This window comes from Parasteatoda tepidariorum, chromosome 10, assembly GCF_982258835.1.
Source record: "Parasteatoda tepidariorum strain Cologne lab strain chromosome 10, Ptep-v5.0, whole genome shotgun sequence".
Lineage (NCBI taxonomy): Eukaryota > Metazoa > Arthropoda > Arachnida > Araneae > Theridiidae > Parasteatoda > Parasteatoda tepidariorum.
In genome coordinates this window covers 5,936,388-5,963,201 of record NC_141764.1, presented here as the reverse complement: position 1 = coordinate 5,963,201, position 26,814 = coordinate 5,936,388, and the positions used below count along the sequence as shown (strand labels likewise).

Below are 26,814 nucleotides of genomic sequence, written 5' to 3'. Positions count from 1 at the left end.
ATATACTTGCATATACTTGCTTATAATATATACTTGCGTATATTTGCTTAAAATATATACTTGCTTATAATATATACTTGCTTATAATACATGGTGGTGGTGGTGGTGGTTGTGGTGGTAAGTATTCCTCTTTGACCGGAACAAGGCTAGACCACGTCCAGGAGACCGTTCACCGACAGAAAATCAAACACCATCTGCGGATCCTCCAAAATAATCTATGGGCTTATAATATATACTGGCTTATAATATATACTGGCTTATAATATATACTTGCATATATTCGCTGATATTATATACTTGCTTATAATATATACTAGAATATACTTGCTTATAATATATGCTAGAATATACTTGTTTATAATATATACTATAATATACTTGCTTGTAATATATACTTGCATATACTTGCTTATAATATATACTTGAATATACTTATAATATATACTTGCAGATACTTGCTTATAATACATGGTGGTGGTGGTACGTATTCCTTTTGGGCCAGAACAAGGCTAGACCACGTCCAGGAGACCGTTCACCGACAGAAAATCAAACACCATCTGCGGATCCTCCAAAATAATCTATGGGCTTATAATATATACTGGCTTATAATATATACTTGCATATATTCGCTGATATTAGATACTTGCTTATAATATATACTTGCCTTTAATATATACTAGAATATACTTGCTTATAATATACACTAGAATATACTTGCTTATAATATATACTAGAATATACTTGCTTATAATATATACATGCATACACTTGCTTATTATATATACTTGCATATACTTGCTTATTATATATACTTGCATATACTTGCTTATAATATATACTTGCATAACCTTGCTTATATTATATACTTGCAAATAATATATATATTGCAGAAATTTGCTTATTATTTACTTGCATATGCTCGCTTATATTATATACTTGCATATACTCGCTTATATTATATACTTACATATACTCGCTTAAATTATATACTTGCATATACTCGCTTATATTATATACTTGCATATACTCGCTTATATTATATACTTGCAAATACTCGCTTATATTATATACTTGCAAATACTCGCTTATATTATATACTTGCAAATACTCGATTATATTATATACTTGCATATATTTGCTTATAATATATGGAGGTGGAGGTGGTGGTGGTGGTACGTATTCCTCTAGGGCAGGAACAAGGCCAGATCACGTCCAGGAGACCGTTCACCAACAGAAAATCAAACACCATCTGCGGATCCTCCAAAATAATCTATGGGCTTATAATATATACTGGCTTATAATATATCCTTGCATATACTCGCTGATATTATATACTTGCATATATTCGCTGATATTAGATACTTGATTATAATATATACTTGCTTATAATATATACTAGAATATACTTGTTTATAATATATACTTGCTAATATATATATTGCAGAAATGTGCTTATTATATACTTTCATATACTCGCTGATATTATATACTTGCATATACTCGCTGATATTATATACTTGCATATACTCGCTTATATTACATAATTGCATACACTAACTTATATACTTGCAAATACTCGCATATATTATATACTTGCATATACTTGCATATAATATATACTTGCATATACTTGCTTATAATATATACTTGCGTATATTTGCTTAAAATATATACTTGCTTATAATATATACTTGCTTATAATACATGGTGGTGGTGGTGGTGGTTGTGGTGGTAAGTATTCCTCTTTGACCGGAACAAGGCTAGACCACGTCCAGGAGACCGTTCACCGACAGAAAATCAAACACCATCTGCGGATCCTCCAAAATAATCTATGGGCTTATAATATATACTGGCTTATAATATATACTTGCATATATTCGCTGATATTATATACTTGCTTATAATATATACTAGAATATACTTGCTTATAATATATACTTGAATATACTTATAATATATACTTGCAGATACTTGCTTATATTATATACTTGCATATACTTGCTTATAATATATACATGCATATACTTGCTCAAAATATATACTTGCATATACTTGCTTATAATATATACTTGCATATGCTTGCTTATAATATATACTTGCATAACCTTGCCTATATTATATACTTGCATATACTTGCAAATAATATATATATTGCAGAAATTTGCTTATTATTTACTTGCATATACTCGCTTATATTATATACTTGCATATACTCGCTTATATTATATACTTACATATACTCGCTTAAATTATATACTTGCATATACTCGCTTATATTATATACTTGCATATACTCGCTTATATTATATACTTGCAAATACTCGCTTATATTATATACTTGCAAATACTCGCTTATATTATATACTTGCAAATACTCGATTATATTATATACTTGCATATATTTGCTTATAATATATACTTGCTTATAATATATACTTGCATATACTTGCTTATAATATATACTCTCATATACTTACTTTTAATATATACTTGCATAACATTGCTTATATTATATACTTGCATATACTCGCTTATATTATATACTTGCATATACTTGCTAATATTATATACCTGCAAATACTCGCTTATATTATATACTTGCATATACTTGCATATAATATATATTTGCATATACTTGCTTATAATATATACTTGCGTATATTTGCTTAAAATATATACTTGCATATACTTATAATATATACTTGCATATACTTCTTATAATACATGGTGGTCTTGGTGGTGGTGGTACGTATTCCTCTTTGGCCGGAACATGGCTAGACCACGTCCAGGATACCGCTTACCGACAGAAAATCAAACACCATCTGCGGATCCTCCAAAATAATCTATGGCCATTTAATATATACTGGCTTATAATATATACTTGCATATATTCGCTGATATTAGATACTTGCTTATAATATATACAAGAAAATACTTGCGTATAATATATAGTAGAATATACTTGCTTATAATTTATACTAGAATATACTTGCTAATAATATATACTTGCATATACTTGCTAGTAATATATACTTGCATATTCTTGCTTATAATATATACTTGCATATACTTATAATATATACTTGCATTTACTTGCATATACTTGCTTATAATATATGGAGGTGGAGGTGGTGGTGGTGGTACGTATTCCTCTAGGGCCGGAACAAGGCTAGATCACGTCCAGGAGACCGTTCACCAACAGAAAATCAAACACCATCTGCGGATCCTCCAAAATAATCTATGGGCTTCTTATATATACTGGCTTATAATATATACTTGCATATATTCGCAGATATTAGATACTTGCTTATAATATATACTTGCCTTTAATATATACTAGAATATACTTGCTTATAATATATACTAGAATATACTTGCTTATATTATATACTTGCATATACTTGCTTATATTATATACTTGCATATACTTGCTTATATTATATACTTGCATATACTTGCTTATATTATATACTTGCATATACTTGCTTATAATATATACTTGCATATACTTGCTTATAATATATACTTGCATATACTTGCTTATAATATATACTTGCATAACCTTGCTTATATTATATACTTGCATATACTTGCAAATAATATATATATTGCAGAAATTTGCTTATTATTTACTTGCATATACTAGCTTATATTGTATACTTGCATATACTCGCTTATAATATATACTTGCATATACTTGCTTATAATACATGGTGGTCGTGGTGGTGGTGGTACGTATTCCTCTTGGGCCGGAACAAGGCTAGACCAAGTCCAGGAGGCCGTTCACCGACAGAAAATCAAACACCATATGCGGATCCTCCAAAATAATCTATGGGCTTATAATATATGCTTGCATCTACTCGCTGATATTATATACTTGCATATATTCGCTGATATTAGATACTTGTTTATAATATATACTAGCTTATAATATATACTAGAATATACTTGCTTATATTATATACTTGCATATACTTGCTTATAATATATACTTGAATATACCTATAATATATACTTGCATATACTTGCTTATAATTCATGGTGGTGGTGGTACGTATTCCTTTTGGGCCAGAACAAGGCTAGACCACGTCCAGGAGACCGTTCATCGACAGAAAATCAAACACCATCTGCGGATCGTCCGAAATAATCTATGGGCTTATAATATATACTGGCTTGTAATATATACTCACATATATTCGCTGATATTAGATACTTGCTTATAATATATACTTGCATTTAATATATACTAGAATATACTTGCTTATAATATACATTAGAATATACTTGCTTATAATATATACTAGAATATGCTTGCTTAGAATATATACATGCTTATAATATATACTTGCATATAATATATGCTTGCATATCCTTGCTTATAATATATACTTGCATATACTTGCTCATAATATATACTTGCATAACCTTGCTCATAATATATACTTGCATAACCTTGCTTACATTATATACTTGCATATACTTGCAAATAATATATATATTGCAGAAATTTGATTATTATTTACTTGCATATACTCGCTTATATTATATACTTGCATATACTCGCTTATATTATATACTTGCATATACTCGCTTACATTATATACTTGCATATACTCGCTTATATTATATACTTGCAAATACTCGCTTATATTAGATTCTAGCAAATACTCGCTTATATTAGATACTTGCAAATATTCGCTTACTTTATATACTTTCATATACTTGCTTATAATATATGCTTGCGTATATTTGCTTAAAATATATACTTGCATATACTTATAATATATACTTGCATATACTTATAATATATACTTGCATATACTTGCTTATAATATATGGAGGTGGAGGTGGTGGTGGTGGTACGTATTCCTCTAGGGCAGGAACAAGGCTAGATCACGTCCAGGAGACCGTTCACCAACAGAAAATCAAACACCATCTGCGGATCCTCCAAAATAATCTATGGGCTTATAATATATGCTTGCATATACTCGCTGATATTATATACTTGCATATATTCGCTGATATTAGATACTTGCTTATAATATATACTAGCTTATAATATATACTAGAATATACTTGCTTATATTATATACTTGCATATACTTGCTTATAATAAATACTTGAATATACCTATAATATATACTTGCATATACTTGCTTATAATACATGGTGGTCGTGGTACGTATTCCTTTTGGGCCAGAACAAGGTTAGACCAAGTCCAGGAGACCGTTCACCGACTGAAAATCAAACACCATCTGCGGATCGTCCGAAATAATCTATGGGCTTATAATATATACTGGCTCGTAATATATACTCACATATATTCGCTGATATTAGATACTTGCTTATAATATATACTTGCCTTTAATATATACTAGAATATACTTGCTTATAATATACATTAGAATATACTTGCTCATAATATATACTAGAATATACTTGCTTAGAATATATACATGCTTATAATATATACTTGCATATAATATATGCTTGCATATACTTGCTTGTATTATATACTTGCATATACTTGCTTATAATATATACTTGCATATCCTTGCTTATAATATATACTTGCATATACTTGCTCAAAATATATACTTGCATAACCTTGCTTACATTATATACTTGCATATACTTGCAAATAATATATATATTGCGGAAATTTGCTTATTATTTACTTGCATATACTCGCTTATATTATATACTTGCATATACTCGCTTATATTATATACTTGCAAATACTCGCTTATATTAGATTCTTGCAAATACTCGCTTATATTAGATACTTGCAAATATTCGCTTACATTATATACTTTCATATACTTGCATAAACTTGCTTATAATATATACTTGCGTATATTTGCTTAAAATATATACTTGTATATACTTGCTGATATTATATACTTGCATATATTCGCTGATATTAGATACTTGATTATAATATATACTTGCTTATAATATATACTAGAATATACTTGTTTATAATATATACTTGCTAATATATATATTGCAGAAATTTGCTTATTATATACTTGCATATTCTCGCTGATATTATATACTTGCATATACTCGCTTATAATATATACTTGCATATACTTGCTTATTATATGTACTTGCATATACTTGCTTATTATATATACTTGCATATACTTGCTTATAATATATACTTGCATAACCTTGCTTATGTTATATACTTGCAAATAATATATATATTGCAGAAATTTGCTTATTATTTACTTGCATATACTCGCTTATATTATATACTTGCATACACTCGCTTGAATTATATACTTGCATATACTCGCTTATATTATATACTTGCATATACTCGCTTATATTATATACTTGCAAATTCTCGCTTATATTATATACTTGCAAATACTCGCTTATATTATATACTTGCAAATACTCGATTATATTATATACTTGCACATATTTGCTTATAATATATACTTGCTTATAATATATACTTGCATATACTTGCTTATAATATATACTCTCATATACTTACTTTTAATATATACTTGCATAACCTTGCTTATATTATATACTTGCATATACTCGCTTATATTATATACTTGCAAATACTCTCTTATATTATATACTTGCATATACTTGCATATAATACATACTTGCATATACTTGCTTATAATATATACTTGCGTATATTTGCTTAAAATATATACTTGCATATACTTATAATATATACTTGCATATACTTCTTATAATACATGGTGGTCTTGGTGGTGGTGGTACGTATTCCTCTAGGGCCGGAACAAGGCTAGATCACATCCAGGAGACCGTTCACCAACAGAAAATCAAACACCATCTGCGGATCGTCCGAAATAATCTATGGGCTTATAGTATATACTGGCTTGTAATATATACTCACATATATTCGCTGATATTAGATACTTGCTTATAATATATACTTGCCTTTAATATATACTAGAATATACTTGCTTATAATATACATTAGAATATACTTGCTCATAATATATACTAGAATATACTTGCTTAGAATATATACATGCTTATAATATATACTTGCATATAATATATGCTTGCATATACTTGCTTGTATTATATACTTGCATATACTTGCTTATAATATATACTTGCATATCCTTGCTTATAATATATACTTGCATATACTTGCTCATAATATATACTTGCATAAACTTGCTTACATTATATACTTGCATATACTTGCAAATAATATATATATTGCAGAAATTTGCTTATTATTTACTTGCATATACTCGCTTATATTATATACTTGCATATACTCGCTTATATTATATACTTGCATATACTCGCTTATATTATATACTTGCATATACTCGCTTATATTATATACTTGCATATACTCGCTTATATTATATACTTGCAAATACTCGCTTATATTAGATTCTTGCAAATACTCGCTTATATTAGATACTTGCAAATATTCGCTTACATTATATACTTTCATATACTTGCATATACTTGCTTATAATATATACTTGCGTATATTTGCTAAAAATATATACTTGCATATACTTATAATATATACTTGCATATACTTGCTTATAATATATGGAGGAGGAGGTGGTGGTGGTGGTACGTATACCTCTAGGGCAGGAACAAGGCTAGATCACGTCCAGGAGACCGTTCACCAACAGAAAATCAAACACCATCTGCGGATCCTCCAAAATAATCTATGGGCTTATAATATATACTGGCTTATAATATATGCTTGCATATACTCGATGATATTATATACTTGCATATATTCGCTGATATTAGATACTTGATTATAATATATACTTGCTTATAATATATACTAGAATATACTTGTTTATAATATAAACTTGCTAATATATATATTGCAGAAATTTGCTCATTATATACTTGCATATACTCGCTGATATTATATACTTGCATATACTCGCTTATATTACATAATTGCATACACTAACTTATATACTTGCAAATACTCGCATATATTATATACTTGCATATAATATATACTTGCATATACTTGCTTATAATATATACTTGCGTATATTTGCTTAAAATATATACTTGCTTATAATATATACTTGCTTATAATACTTGGTGGTGGTGGTGGTGGTGGTAAGTATTCCTCTTTGACCGGAACAAGGCTAGACCACGGTCAGGAGACCGTTCACCGACAGAAAATCAAACACCATCTGCGGATCCTCCAAAATAATCTATGGGCTTATAATATATACTGGCTTATAATATATACTTGCATATATTCGCTGATATTATATACTTGCTTATAATATATACTAGAATATACTTGCTTATAATATATGCTAGAATATACTTTTTTATAATATATACTATAATATACTTGCTTGTAATATATACTTGCATATACTTGCTTATAATATATACTTGCAGATACTTGCTTATAATACATGGTGGTGGTGGTACGTATTCCTTTTGGGCCAGAACAAGGCTAGACCACGTCCAGGAGACCGTTCACCGACAGAAAATCAAACACCATCTGCGGATCGTCCAAAATAATCTATGGGCTTATAATATATACTGACTTGTAATATATACTAACATATATTCGCTGTCATGAGATACTTGCTTATAATATATACTTGCCTATAATATATACTAGAATATACTTGCTTATAATATACACTAGAATATACTTGCTTATAATATATACTAGAATATACTTGCTTATAATATATACATGCTTATAATACATACTTGCATATAATATATGCTTGCATATACTTGCTTGTATTATATACTTGCATATACTTTGCTTATAATATATACTTGCATATACTCGCTTATAATATATACTTGCATATACTTGCTTATTATATGTACTTGCATATACTTGCTTATTATATATACTTGCATATACTTGCTTATAATATATACTTGCATAACCTTGCTTATGTTATATACTTGCAAATAATATATATATTGCAGAAATTTGCTTATTATTTACTTGCATATACTCGCTTATATTATATACTTGCATATACTCGCTTGAATTATATACTTGCATATACTCGCTTATATTATATACTTGCATATACTCGCTTTTATTATATACTTGCAAATACTCGCTTATATTATATACTTGCAAATACTCGCTTATATTATATACTTGCAAATACTCGATTATATTATATACTTGCACATATTTGCTTATAATATATACTTGCTTATAATATATACTTGCATATACTTGCTTATAATATATACTCTCATATACTTACTTTTAATATATACTTGCATAACCTTGCTTATATTATATACTTGCATATACTCGCTTATATTATATACTTGCATATACTTGCTAATATTATATACTTGCAAATACTCTCTTATATTATATACTTGCATATACTTGCATATAATACATACTTGCATATACTTGCTTATAATATATACTTGCGTATATTTGCTTAAAATATATACTTGCATATACTTATAATATATACTTGCATATACTTCTTATAATACATGGTGGTCTTGGTGGTGGTGGTACGTATTCCTCTAGGGCCGGAACAAGGCTAGATCACATCCAGGAGACCGTTCACCAACAGAAAATCAAAGACCATCTGCGGATCCTCCAAAATAATCTATGGGCTTATAATATATACTGGCTTATAATATATACTTGCATATATTCGCAGATATTAGATACTTGCTTTTAATATATACTTGCCTTTAATATATACTAGAATATACTTGCTTTTAATATATACTTGCCTTTAATATATACTAGAATATACTTGCTTATAATATATACTAGAATATACTTGCTTATATTATATACTTGCATATACTTGCTTATATTATATACTTGCATATACTTGCTTATATTATATACTTGCATATACTTGCTTATAATATATACATGCATATACTTGCTAATATTATATACTTGCAAATACTCTCTTATATTATATACTTGCATATACTTGCATATAATACATACTTGCATATACTTGCTTATAATATATACTTGCGTATATTTGCTTAAAACATATACTTGCATATACTTATAATATATACTTGCATATACTTCTTATAATACATGGTGGTCTTGGTGGTGGTGGTACGTATTCCTCTAGGGCCGGAACAAGGCTAGATCACATCCAGGAGACCGTTCACCAACAGAAAATCAAACACCATCTGCGGATCCTCCAAAATAATCTATGGGCTTATAATATATACTGGCTTATAATATATACTTGCATATATTCGCAGATATTAGGTACTTGCTTATAATATATACTTGCCTTTAATATATACTAGAATATACTTGCTTTTAATATATACTTGCCTTTAATATATACTAGAATATACTTGCTTATAATATATACTAGAATATACTTGCTTATATTATATACTTGCATATACTGGCTTATATTATATACTTGCATATACTTGCTTATATTATATACTTGCATATACTTGCTTTAATATATACATGCATATACTTGCTCATAATATATACTTGCATATACTTGCTTATAATATATACTTGCATATACTTGCTTATAATATATACTTGCATAACCTTGCTTATATTATATACTTGCATATACTTGCAAATAATATATATATTGCAGAAATTTTCTTATTATTTACTTGCATATACTCGCTTATATTATATACTTGCATATACTCGCTTATATTATATACTGGCATATACTCGCTTATATTATATACTAGCATATACTCTCTTATATTATATACTTGCATATTCTTGCTTATAGTATATGGTGGTGGTGGTGGTGGTACGTATTCCTCTTGGGCCGGAGCAAGGCTAGATCACGTCCAGGAGACCGTTCACCAACAGAAAATCAAACACCATCTGCGGATCCTCCAAAATAATCTATGGGCTTATAATATATGCTTGCATATACTCGCTGATATTATATACTTGCATATATTCGCTGATATTAGATACTTGCTTATAATATATACTAGCTTATAATATATACTAGAATATACTTGCTTATATTATATACTTGCTTATAATATATACTTGAATATACCTATAATATATACTTGCATATACTTGCTTATAATACATGGTGGTCGTGGTACGTATTCCTTTTGGGCCAGAACAAGGTTAGACCACGTCCAGGAGACCGTTCACCGACTGAAAATCAAACACCATCTGCGGATCGTCCGAAATAATCTATGGGCTTAAAATATATACTGGCTTGTAATATATACTCACATATATTCGCTGATATTAGATACTTGCTTATAATATATACTTGCCTTTAATATATACTAGAATATACTTGCTTATAATATACATTAGAATATACTTGCTCATAATATATACTAGAATATACTTGCTTAGAATATATACATGCTTATAATATATACTTGCATATAATATATGCTTGCATATACTTGCTTGTATTATATACTTGCATATACTTGCTTATAATATATACTTGCATATCCTTGCTTATAATATATACTTACATATACTTGCTCATAATATATACTTGCATAACCTTGCTTACATTATATACTTGCATATACTTGCAAATAATATATATATTGCAGAAATTTGCTTATTATTTACTTGCATATACTCGCTTATATTATATTCTTGCATATACTCGCTTATATTATATACTTGCATATACTCGCTTATATTATATACTTGCATATACTCGCTTATATTATATACTTGCAAATACTCGCTTATATTAGATTCTTGCAAATACTCGCTTATATTAGATACTTGCAAATATTAACTTACATTATATTCTTTCATATACTTGCATATACTTGCTTATAATATATACTTGCGTATATTTGCTTAAAATATATACTTGCATATACTTATAATATATACTTGCATATACTTGCTTATAATATATGGAGGTGGAGGTGGTGGTGGTGGTACGTATACCTCTAGGGCAGGAACAAGGCTAGATCACGTCCAGGAGACCGTTCACCAACAGAAAATCAAACACCATCTGCGGATCCTCCAAAATAATCTATGGGCTTATAATATATACTGGCTTATAATATATGCTTGCATATACTCGCTGATATTATATACTGGCATATATTCGCTGATATTAGATACTTGATTATAATATATACTTGCTTATAATATATACTAGAATATACTTGCTTATAATATATACTAGAATATACTTGTTTATAATACACAGTCCAGTCACATTAATGTGACCACCACCTACTTTCAACGTCAAAGTGAAATAACCAATCGCAGAGTGTAGGTGGCAGCACATTACAGTGTAGTGTATATATTGGATGACCTAGGGCATCGAAAAGCATTTCAGTCGTTGGCGCAATGCAGAAATATAGCGATTTATCCGACGTCCAAAAGGGCATGATTATTAACTTTCGGGCCAAGGGTGGAAGCATTTCGAAAACGACTGATTTTGTGAACTGTTCCCTCACCGCCGTGGTAAAAGTATACCGTGCATGGCAAAATGGCACTATACAAAACAAGCGGCGTGGCACATGTGGTGCACCACGGGCCAAAGATGGCAGAGGCGAATGAAGGCTACGGAGATGCGTTCAGACAAATAGACGTGCAACTGTTGAGCAACTGACCGTCCAGATAAACCAAGGGTCTACCAAGAGTGTATCCTCAACAACTGTTCAGCGAACGCTACTGCGCATGGGCCTCCGCAGCAGACGCCTGGTTAATGCACCCATGCTTTCTGCTGTTCATCGGTGACGAATGCTGGAATTTGCACGCCAGTACCGCAACTGGACGTCCACAGAGTGGCAATAGGTGGCTTTTTCCGATGAATCACATTTTATGCTCCATGGGACAGATGGACGTTGGCGTATACGGCGTAAAACGTCTGAAAGCAGCACCCTGCAACAATTGCCGGAAGGCTGCAGGCTGGAAGAGGGAGCGTTATGGTTTGGCGAATGTTTTCCTGGCATTCACTGGGTGCACTCATCATTGTGGAAGGCACGATGGATCAGTACAAGTACGTATCTGTCCATGTGGACCATGTCCACCCCTACATGCAGATGATTTTTCCTCAGAATGACGGCATCTACCACCAGGACAATGCGTGGTGTCATACACCTCGCAGTGCATGTGCGTGGCTCGAAGAGCACCAGGATGAATTTACCGTACTCCCCTGGCCGGCAAACTCACCGGATTTAAACCCAATCGAGAATCTGTGGGACCACCTCGATCGGGTTGTTCGTGCCTTGGATCCTCAACCGCGTAATCTAGAGCAGCTGGCCACGGCACTGGAGTCGGCATGGCTCAACATCCCAGTGAACACTTTCAGAAACCTAATTGACTTTCTTCTTGCACGTCTCGTAGCGGTCCGCTCTGCCAAAGGTGATTATTCTGGCTTTTGACAGGTGGTCACATTAATGTGACTGGACTGTGTATATACTTGCTAATATATATATTGCCGAAATTTGCTTATTATATACTTGCATATACTCGCTGATATTATATACTTGCATATACTCGCTTATATTACATAATTGCATACACTAACTTATATACTTGCAAATACTCGCATATATTATATACTTGCATATACTTGCATATAATATATACTTGCATATACTTGCTTATAATATATACTTGCGTATATTTGCTTAAAATATATACTTGCTTATAATATATACTTGCTTATAATGCATGGTGGTGGTGGTAAGTATTCCTCTTTGACCGGAACAAGGCTAGACCACGTCCAGGAGACCGTTCACCGACAGAAAATCAAACACCATCTGCGGATCCTCCAAAATAATCTATGGGCTTATAATATATACTGGCCTATAATATATACTTGCATATATTCGCTGATATTATATACTTGCTTATCATATATACTAGAATATACTTGCTTATAATATATGCTAGAATATACTTGTTTATAATATATACTATAATATACTTGCTTGTAATATATACTTGCATATACTTGCTTATAATATATACTTGAATATACTTATAATATATACTTGCTGATACTTGCTTATAATACATGGTGGAGGTGGTACGTATTCCTTTTGGGCCAGAACAAGGCTAGACCACGTCCAGGAGACCGTTCACCGACAGAAAATCAAACACCATCTGCGGATCGTCCAAAATAATCTATGGGCTTATAATATATACTGACTTGTAATGTATACTTACATATATTCGCTGTCATTAGATACTTGCTTATAATATATACTTGCCTATAATATATACTAGAATATACTTGCTTATAATATACACTAGAATATACTTGCTTATAATATATACTAGAATATACTTGCTTATAATATATACATGCTTATAATACATACTTGCATATAATATATGCTTGCATATACTTGCTTGTATTATATACTTGCATATACTTTGCTTATAATATATACTTGCATATACTTGCTTATAATATATACTTGCATATATTTGCTTATTATATATACTTGCATATACTTGCTTATTATATATACTTGCATATACTTGCTTATAATATATACTTGCATAACCTTGCTTATATTATATACTTGCAAATAATATATATATTGCAGAAATTTGCTTATTATTTACTTGCATATACTCGCTTATATTATATACTTGCATATACTCGCTTATATTATATTATATACTTACATATACTCGCTTAAATTATATACTTGCATATACTCGTTTATATTATATACTTGCATATACTCGCTTATATTATATACTTGCAAATACTCGCTTATATTATATACTTGCAAATACTCGCTTATATTATATACTTGCAAATACTCGATTATATTATATACTTGCATATATTTGCTTATAATATATACTTGCTTATAATATATACTTGCATATACTTGCTTATAATATATACTCTCATATACTTACTTTTAATATATACTTGCATAACCTTGCTTATGTTATATACTTGCAAATAATATATATATTGCAGAAATTTGCTTATTATTTACTTGCATATACTCGCTTATATTATATACTTGCATATACTCGCTTGAATTATATACTTGCATATACTCGCTTATATTATATACTTGCATATACTCGCTTATATCATATACTTGCAAATTCTCGCTTATATTATATACTTGCAAATACTCGCTTATATTATATACTTGCAAATACTCGCTTATATTATATACTTGCAAATACTCGATTATATTATATACTTGCACATATTTGCTTATAATATATACTTGCTTATAATATATACTTGCTTATAATATATACTTGCATATACTTGCTTATAATATATACTCTCATATACTTACTTTTAATATATACTTGCATAACCTTGCTTATATTATATACTTGCATATACTCGCTTATATTATATACTTGCATATACTTGCTAATATTATATACTTGCAAATACTCTCTTATATTATATACTTGCATATACTTGCATATAATACATACTTGCATATACTTGCTTATAATATATACTTGCGTATATTTGCTTAAAACATATACTTGCATATACTTATAATATATACTTGCATATACTTCTTATAATACATGGTGGTCTTGGTGGTGGTGGTACGTATTCCTCTAGGGCCGGAACAAGGCTAGATCACATCCAGGAGACCGTTCACCAACAGAAAATCAAACACCATCTGCGGATCCTCCAAAATAATCTATGGGCTTATAATATATACTGGCTTATAATATATACTTGCATATATTCGCAGATATTAGGTACTTGCTTATAATATATACTTGCCTTTAATATATACTAGAATATACTTGCTTTTAATATATACTTGCCTTTAATATATACTAGAATATACTTGCTTATAATATATACTAGAATATACTTGCTTATATTATATACTTGCATATACTTGCTTATATTATATACTTGCATATACTTGCTTATATTATATACTTGCATATACTTGCTTATAATATATACATGCATATACTTGCTCATAATATATACTTGCATATACTTGCTTATAATATATACTTGCATATACTTGCTTATAATATATACTTGCATAACCTTGCTTATATTATATACTTGCATATACTTGCAAATAATATATATATTGCAGAAATTTTCGAATTATTTACTTGCATATACTCGCTTATATTATATACTTGCATATACTCGCTTATATTATATACTTGCATATACTCGCTTATATTATATACTTGCATATACTCTCTTACATTATATACTTGCATATTCTTGCTTATAGTATATGGTGGTGGTGGTGGTGGTACGTATTCCTCTTGGGCCGGAGAAAGGCTAGATCACGTCCAGGAGACCGTTCACCAACAGAAAATCAAACACCATCTGCGGATCCTCCAAAATAATCTATGGGCTTATAATATATGCTTGCATATACTCGCTGATATTATATACTTGCATATATTCGCTGATATTAGATACTTGCTTATAATATATACTAGCTTATAATATATACTAGAATATACTTGCTTATATTATATACTTGCTTATAATATATACTTGAATATACCTATAATATATACTTGCATATACTTGCTTATAATACATGGTGGTCGTGGTACGTATTCCTTTTGGGCCAGAACAAGGTTAGACCACGTCCAGGAGACCGTTCACCGACTGAAAATCAAACACCATCTGCGGATCGTCCGAAATAATCTATGGGCTTAAAATATATACTGGCTTGTAATATATACTCACATATATTCGCTGATATTAGATACTTGCTTATAATATATACTTGCCTTTAATATATACTAGAATATACTTGCTTATAATATACATTAGAATATACTTGCTCATAATATATACTAGAATATACTTGCTTAGAATATATACATGCTTATAATATATACTTGCATATAATATATGCTTGCATATAATATATGCTTGCATATACTTGCTTGTATTATATACTTGCATATACTTGCATATCCTTGCTTATAATATATACTTACATATACTTGCTCATAATATATACTTGCATAACCTTGCTTACATTATATACTTGCATATACTTGCAAATAATATATATATTGCAGAAATTTGCTTATTATTTACTTGCATATACTCGCTTATATTATATTCTTGCATATACTCGCTTATATTATATACTTGCATATACTCGCTTATATTATATACTTGCATATACTCGCTTATATTATATACTTGCAAATACTCGCTTATATTAGATTCTTGCAAATACTCGCTTATATTAGATACTTGCAAATATTCACTTACATTATATTCTTTCATATACTTGCATATACTTGCTTATAATATATACTTGCGTATATTTGCTTAAAATATATACTTGCATATACTTATAATATATACTTGCATATACTTGCTTATAATATATGGAGGTGGAGGTGGTGGTGGTGGTACGTATACCTCTAGGGCAGGAACAAGGCTAGATCACGTCCAGGAGACCGTTCACCAACAGAAAATCAAACACCATCTGCGGATCCTCCAAAATAATCTATGGGCTTATAATATATACTGACTTATAATATATGCTTGCATATACTCGCTGATATTATATACTGGCATATATTCGCTGATATTAGATACTTGATTATAATATATACTTGCTTATAATATATACTAGAATATACTTGCTTATAATATATACTAGAATATACTTGTTTATAATATATACTTGCTAATATATATATTGCCGAAATTTGCTTATTATATACTTGCATATACTCGCTGATATTATATACTTGCATATACTCGCTTATATTACATAATTGCATACACTAACTTATATACTTGCAAATACTCGCATATATTATATACTTGCATATACTTGCATATAATATATACTTGCATATACTTGCTTATAATATATACTTGCGTATATTTGCTTAAAATATATACTTGCTTATAATATATACTTGCTTATAATGCATGGTGGTGGTGGTGGTGGTAAGTATTCCTCTTTGACCGGAACAAGGCTAGACCACGTCCAGGAGACCGTTCACCGACAGAAAATCAAACACCATCTGCGGATCCTCCAAAATAATCTATGGGCTTATAATATATACTGGCCTATAATATATACTTGCATATATTCGCTGATATTATATACTTGCTTATCATATATACTAGAATATACTTGCTTATAATATATGCTAGAATATACTTGTTTATAATATATACTATAATATACTTGCTTGTAATATATACTTGCATATACTTGCTTATAATATATACTTGAATATACTTATAATATATACTTGCTGATACTTGCTTATAATACATGGTGGAGGTGGTACGTATTCCTTTTGGGCCAGAACAAGGCTAGACCACGTCCAGGAGACCGTTCACCGACAGAAAATCAAACACCATCTGCGGATCGTCCAAAATAATCTATGGGCTTATAATATATACTGACTTGTAATGTATACTTACATATATTCGCTGTCATTAGATACTTGCTTATAATATATACTTGCCTATAATATATACTAGAATATACTTGCTTATAATATACACTAGAATATACTTGCTTATAATATATACTAGAATATACTTGCTTATAATATATACATGCTTATAATACATACTTGCATATAATATATGCTTGCATATACTTGCTTGTATTATATACTTGCATATACTTTGCTTATAATATATACTTGCATATACTTGCTTATAATATATACTTGCATATATTTGCTTATTATATATACTTGCATATACTTGCTTATTATATATACTTGCATATACTTGCTTATAATATATACTTGCATAACCTTGCTTATATTATATACTTGCAAATAATATATATATTGCAGAAATTTGCTTATTATTTACTTGCATATACTCGCTTATATTATATACTTGCATATACTCGCTTATATTATATTATATACTTGCATATACTCGCTTATATTATATACTTGCATATACTCGCTTATATTATATACTTGCAAATACTCGCTTATATTATATACTTGCAAATACTCGCTTATATTATATACTTGCAAATACTCGATTATATTATATACTTGCATATATTTGCTTATAATATATACTTGCTTATAATATATACTTGCATATACTTGCTTATAATATATACTCTCATATACTTACTTTTAATATATACTTGCATAACCTTGCTTATATTATATACTTGTATATACTCGCTTATATTATATACTTGCATATACTTGCTAATATTATATACTTGCAAATACTCGCTTATATTATATACTTGCATATACTTGCATATAATATATATTTGCATATACTTGCTTATAATATATACTTGCGTATATTTGCTTAAAATACACTGGTTATCATAAATTAAGGAAAATTCACAAAAATCGCGATAACTCAAGAAATTACACATGGAATTTTATGAAACTTACCCACAATATACAACACATAGTAAGGTATTAAACAACATAAAAAGAAATTATCAGACATTAATAGTAGTATAGAAATTAGCACATGTATAAAATAAACAAATTGGAAGTATCGGTTTGCAATAGAAAAAGTACCTTTAATATGGAATATGATTGCCTCTAGAAGCAATACAGCACAAACAGCGATGTGTGATGCTTTCAAATATGCGGTCTATCAGTTCAATAGGAAGTGAGAGCCATTGCTCTTGTAAAGCAGTTGCAAGCGTGGCAAGGGTCTGAGGGGGCGGATTGATGGCAGATACACGCCTCCCTAGAGCATCCCAAACGTGCTCGATAGGATTCAAGTCCGGGGATCGAGCTGGCCACTCCATGCGAGTAATTGTTTCCTGTTGAAGATAATCATCAACAATGCGAGCTCTGTGTGGTCTTGCATTATCGTCCTGTAACAGGAAGCAATCACCAATTGCCCCGGCATATGGGCGCACATAAGCATCAAGGATGTTGTCTCGATAAACCTGAGCATTCACGGTTCCCCTTGGAAAGACATGGAGGTATGTGCGCCCTCCTAAGGATATGCCTCCCCAAACACAGACACTGCCTCTTCCGTATGCATCTCTTTCACGGATGTTTGATGGATGATAACGGGTCCCAGGTTCTCTCCATATCAAATAACGTCTACTGTCACTTTCTAGACTAAACCTGGACTCATCCGTAAAGAGAACAGGCCTCCATTGATCTGACGTCCAGTGGACATGTTGTCGGGCCCACTGCAAACGGTCTCTCCTATGGCGTGATGTGAGCGGCACGCAAATGGCTGGTCGTCTCGCATACAGACCACCTTCGTGGAGCCTTCTGCGCACAGTTGACGTTGACACCAACCTTCCGGTGGCTGCAGCAAGAGAGGATCTAAGATGTGTCGGAGTAGCGGTTCTATTCCTGCGTGCACTTAATGTCAAATATCGGTCATCGGCACTGGTCGTAACAGTTGGCCGTCCTTGACTGAACCTCCTAGATGCCGAATCTGTGGTTTGAAATTGCCTCCAAAGTCTATGAACCACAGATGGACTCACATTTAGCCATCTGGCCACTTCTGATTGACTCTGCCCTGCCTCTAGTCTCCCGATGGCTCTCCATCGTAGTTCTTCAGGCAAATGATGCCTAGAGGTCATTATTACGAATTGGCTATCTCAGATTTTCAATGTCGCAATCACAGTAAAATTTGTGTGCTTTCTCTCAAACTTGGACTTTTATGCTCCAGGCAGATGACGTAAGCCGAGTGCAGCGCCACTAATTTGCATATTGCAATTTTACTCAGCTACTCTTAGTGGACAACATATGCAAATTTTGCACGGTTTGGCTTACTTTTGAAAGAGTTATCGCTATTTTTGTGATTTTTCCTTAATTTATGATAACCAGTGTATATACTTGCATATACTTATATTATATACTTGCATATACTTCTTATAATACATGGTGGTCTTGGTGGTGGTGGTACGCATTCCTCTTTGGCCGGAACATGGCTAGACCACGTCCAGGATACCGCTTCCGACAGAAAATCAAACACCATCTGCGGATCCTCCAAAATAATCTATGGGCTTTTAATATATACTGGCTTATAATATATTCTTGCATATATTCGCTGATATTAGATACTTGCTTATAATATATACAAGAAAATACTTGCTTATAATATATAGTAGAATATACTTGCTTATAATATATACTAGAATATACTTGCTAATAATATATACTTGCATATACTTGCTTGTAATATATACTTGCATATTCTTGCTTATAATATATACTTGCATATACTTATAATATATACTTGCATTTACTTGCATATACTTGCTTATAATATATGGAGGTGGAGGTGGTGGTGGTGGTGGTACGTATTCCTAATATGTGGCTATCTTTCTTTTGTTAATTAATAATTTTAATAGTCATTAAATTTCCTACTTATTTTAAGATTTTAAGATTGTCAAAGTCTGGACTATCGCCGTCAAAGATGTTCACGCTATTAAAGCGTGCAAGATTTATAAAAAGTATAAGTAGGTGTATGTATATACTTTTCCTTAATTTAATTTTTACTGGAAAGTACTTGTATGTATTTCTCCATATCATTTCTAAAATTTGACGGCACACTTTAGGAATTTGGCGGCACACAAAAGTGCCGCTGCCCTGTCATTGAGAATAACTGTCATTCTTAATAAATTCTTTTTTAAAATTAATAGTTAATGTGAGGCAATAAAAGATTCATATTGATTAAATTAATGGATTTGTGTGTAAATTTCAACATAATTATAACCCATTTCTTTATTAACATTCGTTTTGTTTGTGTAGAATTAGCATTTTGGATCAACGACCCAGATGATCGAGAAGTATTAGAGGGTCAGGCATTCGCCATTCATTGCATTGCAGGTGGACATCCAAACCCGATCATATCTTGGAACAAATATCATTCTACTTAGCTATCATACTTTCTTTATTTCTCAAAGAGCTGTTGCAAAATAGTTGCTTAATCTAGACACATTCACTACTCTAAAAATATATTTGTAAAAATATGACAAATTTAAATGCGCTTTATTCATTCACTGTAATTATAAGATTGATATTTTTTTTTCTCTGTAGTGCAGTCAACTAGAAGAGCTGCGGTTGCAAATACAATTTTTTTTATACTTTTAAAGCAAAGTGTTTTTATTTTATTTTATAACCGTCCTTGAGAAGCAAACCAAATTTTTGGTTTACAGCTACCAATGTTCAACTTCGTAGCCTTATAATTTTGAACCCAATCTAGAAGATAAGGGAACTTCTGGATCAAGTATTTGGGGGGGGGGTGATTTGCTTTCTTGCTTTCGTAGGGTTTTTTTTTTGCTGAAATTAACCCACATTTGCGCTACATGGAGAAGAAAACCTCCCACGGTTAGCCTGACGGCAAAGGGACTCTTACCCATGATTCGTCTACCATTTAGGATATTTTACGTCAGCACTGTGGTCGGTGCAAGCCTGATACGAAAATTGAATCGACCAGTCATTACTGGGATTCAAACCCGGTACACCTTATTGGGAAGCAAGAGCTCTATCCCCTGAGCCACCACGACTCAAACCAAAGTGATTTTCGAAATATAATTTTAATTAATAAAAATGAATTCATTGAATTATGAAATGTCATTTACTCTTTAAATTTGACAATTCACTCTACAATTTCATTAGAAAAGGAATATTATTGTGAGAGATCATTCACAATTTGATTTCACGAATTTTCTAGATAAAAATCTAAAACATTGTATAAATCAAAGCATACATAAAACTTTGAAAAGAAATGAAATCACCCACTGAAAAAAAAACACCTTTTAGGTTACAGAAATCTTCACTTCGAGAAAATATTTAAACTAGTTTTAAAATAATATGTGCTTATAAATCATAGTATTCTTACTAAAGCTTTTTTGTTGGTTGTATAATATAGTTTTATTGATCTGATCACAAATACTTGCTCCATAAAGCTGTAATAAATTTGCAAAAAATTTTAGAGTGATGCAAATTGAATAAAAAATGTCGCGATAATTTTAAATTTTGTAAAATCTATTTTAAAATTAATATATTCAAGAAACGAATAGAGACACGAAATAATCAAACGAAGAGTTGGAATAACTTGATATCTAAAAGAAAACTAAGTGATGTCAATATACATACATAAAATAGGCATGTAGCTTATCTACTATTCTTATAATTTTATGCGGATTGACTATATTTTCCTCAAAATCTTTTTTTACCTTTTTCTTCGATGAAATGTTATCATAGAATAATTTTTAATGTTGAAAAGTTAAGATAAATGTTGTGATGTGAATTACTTTTTCAGGTAGCGGAGGTTTCGTCAACGGAAGTAGAATCCACGTGGGAAACAACGGAACCTTATCCGTCCACTCAGCCGGAATGAAAGACGGAGGAATGTACGAATGCGAAGCGGACAACGGCATCGATCACCCTCTCAAGAAAACCGTTCAAGTGAGGGTGAAGGGTAAGGGATTCGCGAATAAAAAACGTTCAAGACCATGGCCTCCTTTTATTTCAATCTCCACTCTACGCACACATACACACTCACAACAACACTTCATCTAGAGATAGCGTTTTCACAAACCTCCATTAAAAGAATCTTCTTTTTCAGTTCCGGCAAAGTTCGAGGAGAAGTTCGCTGTGGTGAACGTGAAGAAGGGGGACAGTGGTAGAATGAAATGTGAAGCCCTCGGAGATCAACCCCTCTCCGTCACCTGGCAGAGGGATGACGCTACTATCAGCAAAACGCTAACGGTAAATCGCATCACCCCTCTTTCTTTCAATACAGTTTTCATGCAATATATATGTATGTATGTGTATGTATGTATGTGTATGTATGTATGTGTATATATGTATGTATGTGTATGTATGTATGTGTATATATGTATGTGTATATATGTATGTATGTGTATATATGTATGTGTATCTATGTATGTATGTGTATCTATGTATGTATGTGTATCTATGTATGTATGTGTATCTATTTATGTTCAAAACGTAGAGAAAACATGGAAAAAATTACAGAACAATGAAAATAAGAGAAAAATATTTTAAAAAAAGAAATAAATATTGCTTTTCTTAATTTTCATCACTTTTTCTTTTGTCCTTTTTGTATTTATTTATTATGCTATATGAATAAATGTATTTAGCACCATAAGCAAGAATTGAAAGGAAAACTAAGAAAATTAATAAAATTGTTAAGTTTTACTTACTGCGCATAAGCTGCAAGTATATAGAACTCATAAAATAAGTAAAAATTATGGAAAATAATAAAGATTAATGAAAAGTGAGGAAGAAACATTATTAAAATAAATTTTTTAAAAATATTTTTATAAAAATATATTAAAAAGATGATAAACAAAATAATGAAAAGATATCTCTTCATCAGCTCACACGATTATATCGACAAAAAGGAGTGCTTTCTAATATTGCCTCAATATAGCCAAAGCAAAATATATTAATACAATGAGTGTGAGGATCTCTCAAAAACAATTTAAACGGAAATAACACATAATAAGTAAAAAGACATGCGAAATAAAACATATCGAGCAAAAAACAGAAAACACTGAACAAAACACGAAACTAAATCTAAAAAGCGAGTAGCGAATTCAAATGAACTTACATGCATCGGAATCTTTAAAGAATGATTTAAAATATTTTAGTAATAAGATTGCAATAATTTAACTTCAATAATCTTTATCAGTTTCCCTGTTTTCTTTATATTTTTAACTTATTAGCTATGCTAGATTACAAAATATGAAAATAATAGCGCAAAGGAAGGTTAGAAGCGTAAATAGAGAAATATTTTATGGCGTGTTCTTACTGCAGTACTGAAGCACGTTTGATCTTATTGCAAAAAACATCCTGAATTATTCTTAAGATTCCGGTACGTGTAAGTTCATTTGAATTCGTTACTCACTTTATAGATTACGTTTTGTGTTTCGTTCTGTGTTTTTCTTAATTTTATTTTCTGTTTTTGCTTTATATGCTTTATTTCGTCATTTTTTTTTTACTTAATGTGTTCTATTTTCGTTTGTTTTTTGAGTTCTCCTCGCACAATAGTATTGATATATTTTGCTTTGGACAATAATTAATACAATATTAGAAAGCACTCCTTTTTGCGGATATAATCGTGTGAGCTGATGAAGAGATTATATCTTTTCATCATTTTGTTTTCCATCTTTTTTAATAGTTTTTTTTTTTAACATTCTTCAGGGGTCTGTTTAGAAGAAATTTGGGTCCGTTAACAGATCCTTCACAAAATATCTTTTCATAAAACGGACCCTTCACAAATTTGTTTATCTTCATTATTGTTTTGTTAATCGAATAAACCCTTCCCAGGAAGGTGGGGGGGAAGACAAAGATAAACGGTCAAAGTTTTGTCTTCCGCTGGACTTCTTCTCGTGTAGTAAAAGACTTCTCGTGTAGTAAATGGTTACTAGTGCATGTTTAATCTGTCAGGTAACAAAGTACTCCATAGTCTCATAACAAATTATGTCTCTTTGGGTACTGAATAGGAGATTGATTTTTCTATGGTTCAGGTCAAAATTACGGTCTGTGGATGAAGGAATGGGTCTGCCCTATAAACAGGTGTGACGTATGGGGTGGCAGAAGTCGAATACTTGGCCCTAAATGTCGCCACTGAAAAGCAAGAACAATCGCACCTTTTGCCTTGATGGCCTACGACAAGAACTACTTTGCGATAATTTAAAAAATTTTTTTTGCAGTAGATCATGGTGCGTAGTGTTTTAGAAAGTGCTTTTCGTTTTTTAAAAGCCCTTTAAGGTGCTTTTTTCATTAGGTGTTTTTAAAAGGTGCTTAATTTTCCCTTTTCGAAAATGATATTTTTTTCTTTACCTTGTCGATTTTGGCACGCATATTATGCAAAAGCGTGCTTTTCACATTGTTCTATTCTACGTTTTCACAATCCATTTCGCCCTAACGCCGGTCCCTAGCGGATGAAGGAGCCAATCATTTTACATGTTTGATGAAATACTTGCAAATCTGCATATGCGTCTACTAAGCTGAGTTTGGTGAGATTCTAGTGTGCAACTCTGCTGCATTTTGTAAGATATTCTCAACTTCAAGCTTCATTCCCCCCCCCCGAAATTGAATTGAAAAATCTCTCAATATTTTTATGGTGGCTAATATAATCAAGAAAAGAGTTCTTTGTCAGAAACTAGTTGTTTTATCATATCAACTCTTTGTAAATTATTTTGCATTTTGTAAATGTATATAGTGCTAAAAATATTTTTTTAGTTCTTAAAATGTGCTTATTTTTTGTTGAAAGATTTGGCTGCGCTCCCTGTTTATGTGTTATGGAAATAATGATAATGAGTTCTATTATTTGACTGCAAGGAAAGATTGTGTTCATAAGAAATAATTGTATTTTTTTTTCAACTGTCACCAAATGAAGGAGGAGCTTAGCATCTGTATATTCTTTGTATATATAATGAACATAAAATTGTTTGTGTTTGACATAAATTATTTTTAAAAAAAATGAGATTATTGCATTATTTTCAATAAAGGCTTTCATAGCATGTTAACATTATCCTCAACTTTTTACATAATTTGCACAAAAGGGTATGTTATATCGAACTTTTAAAACATTTATTAGAATTGAATTTCAAAAAAATGTTGCGGTTCATTCAAAGTGCTATCCATTTTAATATTGAATATCTGTAAACTATGTCATCAGTGCTCCCCTAAATCCGAATTTTGATAACTTTTTTTTTAAATAAAATATCACCAATTTAATTCTTTTTTTTTTTCAAAAATAAAAGCATGAAACTAGTTATTATTTTTGTGTAAAATTTAACACAAGTTAAACATCTTTATCAGCTTTAAAAAATCTGTGTTTATAGGTTTACATATATATATATATTTTTTTTTTG

General features: G+C 30.6%; 1 protein-coding gene across 2 annotated transcripts in view; it reads left to right on the top strand.

Moving 5' to 3' along the window:
- Positions 1–26,399, top strand: part of LOC147802106 (hemolin-like) — a 43,050-nt gene extending 16,651 nt beyond the window's left edge. Inside the window, exons 2-5 of one of the 2 annotated variants that reach the window (XM_087153310.1) lie at positions 452–480; positions 23,226–23,384; positions 23,532–23,674; positions 26,211–26,399. In XM_087153310.1, coding sequence (XP_087009436.1) covers positions 23,300–23,384; positions 23,532–23,674; positions 26,211–26,303 — 321 coding nt within the window. In that variant the 5' untranslated portion in view covers positions 452–480; positions 23,226–23,299 and the 3' untranslated portion in view covers positions 26,304–26,399. The remainder of the gene's footprint in view (positions 1–451; positions 481–23,225; positions 23,385–23,531; positions 23,675–26,210) is intronic. The other variant, XM_087153311.1, reaches the window with a different exon arrangement.
- The last annotated feature ends 415 nt before the right edge of the window (positions 26,400–26,814 follow it).